The 3722-nt window shown below is 38.0% G+C and overlaps 1 protein-coding gene across 1 annotated transcript in view; it reads left to right on the top strand.

Moving 5' to 3' along the window:
- The window catches only part of LOC109972361 (Golgi phosphoprotein 3-like), a 9219-nt gene extending 5919 nt beyond the window's left edge, over positions 1–3300 (top strand). The window contains exon 5 of the mRNA XM_020621155.1: positions 859–3300. Within this exon, the coding sequence (XP_020476811.1) occupies positions 859–1122 (264 nt within the window). The 3' untranslated portion in view covers positions 1123–3300. The remainder of the gene's footprint in view (positions 1–858) is intronic.
- Positions 3301–3722: the final 422 nt, after the last annotated feature.

The following is a 3722-nucleotide window of genomic DNA, read 5'->3' as shown; positions in this document are numbered from 1 at the left end:
CCAGGACCCACATTCACAAAAAACCTATTAAACTTCTCAACTACATCCTCAAATCTGTTGACCGGTGTATCATTGTCCATAAAATATAGAGGGTAGTTACTCCTGCTGGTACTGTTTCTAATCAATTTATTTAATATATTCCAAGTACCTTTCATGTTATTTTTATTATCCTCTAATACTTTAGAGTAAGTAGAGTAAGTAAGTAAGTAGAGTTTCTTACATATCCTCAACGCAGTTAATTTGTTCTTATATAACTTTTATTTTTCTTCTGCCTTCTTGGATCTGTCCTTTATGAATTCTTTATATAACGCATTCTTCTTTTTACATGCATTCTGTAATCCCTTACTCAACCACGGTTTCCTACTGTAATTCTTTGTTTTCATAAAGAATAGAATACAGTTATGCATCTTCTTTTTGTGGCATAAAAAACCTATCTCAGTTCTGCATGTTTAAAATGGTTTCACAAGACTTTTGCTCAGTATTGAATGCGGGGTAGAAAAAGAAAAGAATTTAGTAGGTGGGGGAGATTAATCCTGTGTGAGCTCAAGCCAAGTATTGGTGAGGAGAGACTGTTGGGTGTAGGCTGTAGGCAGCAGACCGTCATGGAGGGGGTGAATATAGCAGAGAGACACCACGTCCTGGCCCATTTTCATTTGATTTGTCAGTGTGTAAAATTTTAATGTACCTTTAATAGATAGATAGGAGAAAGCAAATAGGTGTATTATTTCCCAAAATAGTAACTACTCCTGTTAGTGTTTAATGCTAGTTCCTTCACCTAGTTGAATGTACAGTATATAATGTTTAAATGTGATGCATATAAGGGCTATTAAACACATACATTCCTTCTATTTCTTGCAGCGCCTTGTCAAGAAGGTCCAGGACTCTGTTTTGGAGAAGTGGGTCAATGATCCCCACCGCATGGACAAGCGGGTTCTGGCTCTTATCCTTCTGGCCCACTCTTCCGACGTTCTTGAGAATGCCTTCGCCCCCCTTCAAGATGAGCAGTACGACCTGGGCATGAAGAGAGTCCACACCCTGCTAGAGCTGGAGCCAGAGAAAGAGAGCACAAAGCCCAGCGCCAATGAACTTATGTGGGCTGTGGTGGCTGCGTTCACTAAATGAAAACACCTGCCTGGTTGTACTGGAACATCTGGCTATGGTCTGTGTTATTTAATTGATTGAAGGACTTCACATAATCAGACAGACGTTATTGAGACAATCTGTTTTGGTTGGGGAGCCTGTTTGTACGTCTATACCGGATGACATTTTGGTGGTAGTCCCTATTAACCCAGTGCAATCTAATTGGTGGTGGGCTGCACCAAGTAACATTTGGTTGGAAAGATCGCTCAATGAAAAACGACTGGCTGCTTTCATACGGTGAGGTAAATAATGTGCCACTGTGAAGCTGGATGCACCTATTAACGTCCTTACATATGGATGGGTTTGTGTTAGATGACATCAAAGAACAAAACAGGTGGCAGCAGTAGTCATGGTGAATATGAAGATTTTGACTGGGCCCAAGTTTCCCTTCTACACTAAGGAAATAATCATCTCTCCATTGCTTCAAGATCTAGCCAGAGATCTTGTTCACGTGACTATTGATGCTGTTTGCACTCACATAGGTCTTCTGCTTTCCCCTATTCATTCCCACTTGTGTTGGGAGTTCATGCTTATTTACTGTTAGAACATACTACCTGAAGGTTTCACTCTCTCATCTCTGTTAAATTCAGTTTTCCACATTCTTCCTCATTGTGTTTTAAGGAGGAAAGAGAGGACCTAAATACAGACTTGCATTCAGTTGCGACATCGTGAAGAGTGAGCCCGGTAATTTAGCCCTCATAGACCCTCACGTAAATGAAGAATTAAACCTTGAGTCTAAATATGTTTTCTAAAAAAAATTCTAAAAATATTTTTTTTATTAGTTAGCTGTTTTCCAGTGGTCTGTTCAGATTTGAAAGAATGAGACCAGTCTTCCATTTCTCCACTTCAGTTTATGTTGCTATTCAATGCTTGGAGTAGGCTGCATTTTATCAACTACTTTGCACAGTCAGTAGCCCTGTAGGTAGGATAGAACTGATAGATTGATTGTTTTGTTTATCTTGTTTGGGGGTGTGATGAGTAACCCCCTCATGAATCAAAAATAAATCTCACTTATTTTTATTACAGCTATCGATCTTTATGAATACTTAGAAATCATTCCTTGGACATATAAAAAGCTTATGCTTTTATTTTTAAGTACAAGTCAAGATGTAAAGGTGGAAGAGAGTGATTGAATCTGTTCAGATTTGGATTTCTGAATAGCCTAAACAAGATTCACAATATGATCATTAGCAGTTGCTTATACAGATAGGCGGGGAGTTTTTAGCCAACTGGACTACAAAAAGGCTGAAGGTTCAATTCACCCAAATTACATGTCAAAAGAATCCCATGTTCTCAGATAACACTAGTGCTATCTAGCCTTGTAGGTACCTTTTGGTTTTATTTTGTTTTTCTGTCTGAGATATCTGAATCTAGATTAATGCAGTGAGGGTGGAAGCAGTGTCCTTTTAAGGCGCTTATCAGCAGTAAAGTCGTCAGCAGTGGCATCTCATTCCGAAGTTTCCGTGTTACTAATCCACAGGTTTTACTGTAAATGGTTTCCCGTGGAACTAGTTCAAGCTGAAGGACTCGCCCTTAGGAAAACGTAAGTGAGGTAAGTGAGGTAATACTGTATATTGTGTAATTTGGGTGAATTGATCCTTTAAGTTTCCTTTTGCAATATAATGTTGCTCTGTTTGTATGTCATGTCATAATTAAATGTAATTTCTCTCTGATAGTCCCATGTGGACAGGTTGTATTTTCTTCATATATGGAGATGATGGGAGGGTTACTTGAGCCTCAGATGAAACCTTTGTTAAAGATTGAAATGGTTGGAAAAACATGCAACAAAACTTAACATGCTTTAGTGCAGGACTAAAACATTCTGGTCCGACCGGTGTGACCTGTGTATGAAGTTACATCACCTATTGTTTCATGGCATACTTGTTTGTTTTTGTTTTTTTACTACAAAATGCCTGTACTGTAGGTAAAAAGAACTATTAAGATCAGTTTACAGCAAAGAGACCATGCATGCTATTGGTGGAGGGTACTGGGGTACTTGTGGATGTAGCTACAGAAAAAAAGCTTATATGTAATTATTAGTCATTTTATGTGTATGATCTAATGGAATTAAATGAAAGGGATCTTCTCTCCTATCCTCTATAATTCTGTATGCTTTTGTATTACCACACAAAATAAAGATCCTTTAAGTGCCTGAATTTAGCACTGCTTTGCTGTTGTCTTTTTTATTTCATATATATACACATGGGTCACTTTCATTTGTGTTTGGTTTTCTCCTTTTGAGCTTGTTAAATACTCCCATAAATGTATCAAATAATTAGATGCTTAGTTTGTAGTTTTATCAGACTAATCTAGTGCTGACATCAATAGTGAGCTGAAGGAAAAGACAATTTTTTATACAGACAACTCACTCAGTTTAGTTACCAATTAAACTAACATGTCTTTGGAGCCCTTCTCTGCCAAATGTTTAACAAAAACAAAAATCAACAAGGTCACTAATTAAGGTTTCATTTGTTCAATCCATGCAAAATTACAGGCCACCAGTGGAGACTCCAGCAGGTTACTGGTCCTTCTGACCTACGGCCATATAATCCCAACCCCTTACAACTGTGAATTGTTTTACT

Source organism: Monopterus albus, unplaced genomic scaffold (assembly GCF_001952655.1).
Source record: "Monopterus albus unplaced genomic scaffold, M_albus_1.0 scaffold253.1, whole genome shotgun sequence".
Taxonomy (NCBI): Eukaryota; Metazoa; Chordata; class Actinopteri; order Synbranchiformes; family Synbranchidae; genus Monopterus; species Monopterus albus.
The sequence above is the reverse complement of the archived record's forward strand: the minus strand, read 5'-3'. Positions and strand labels throughout refer to the sequence as shown.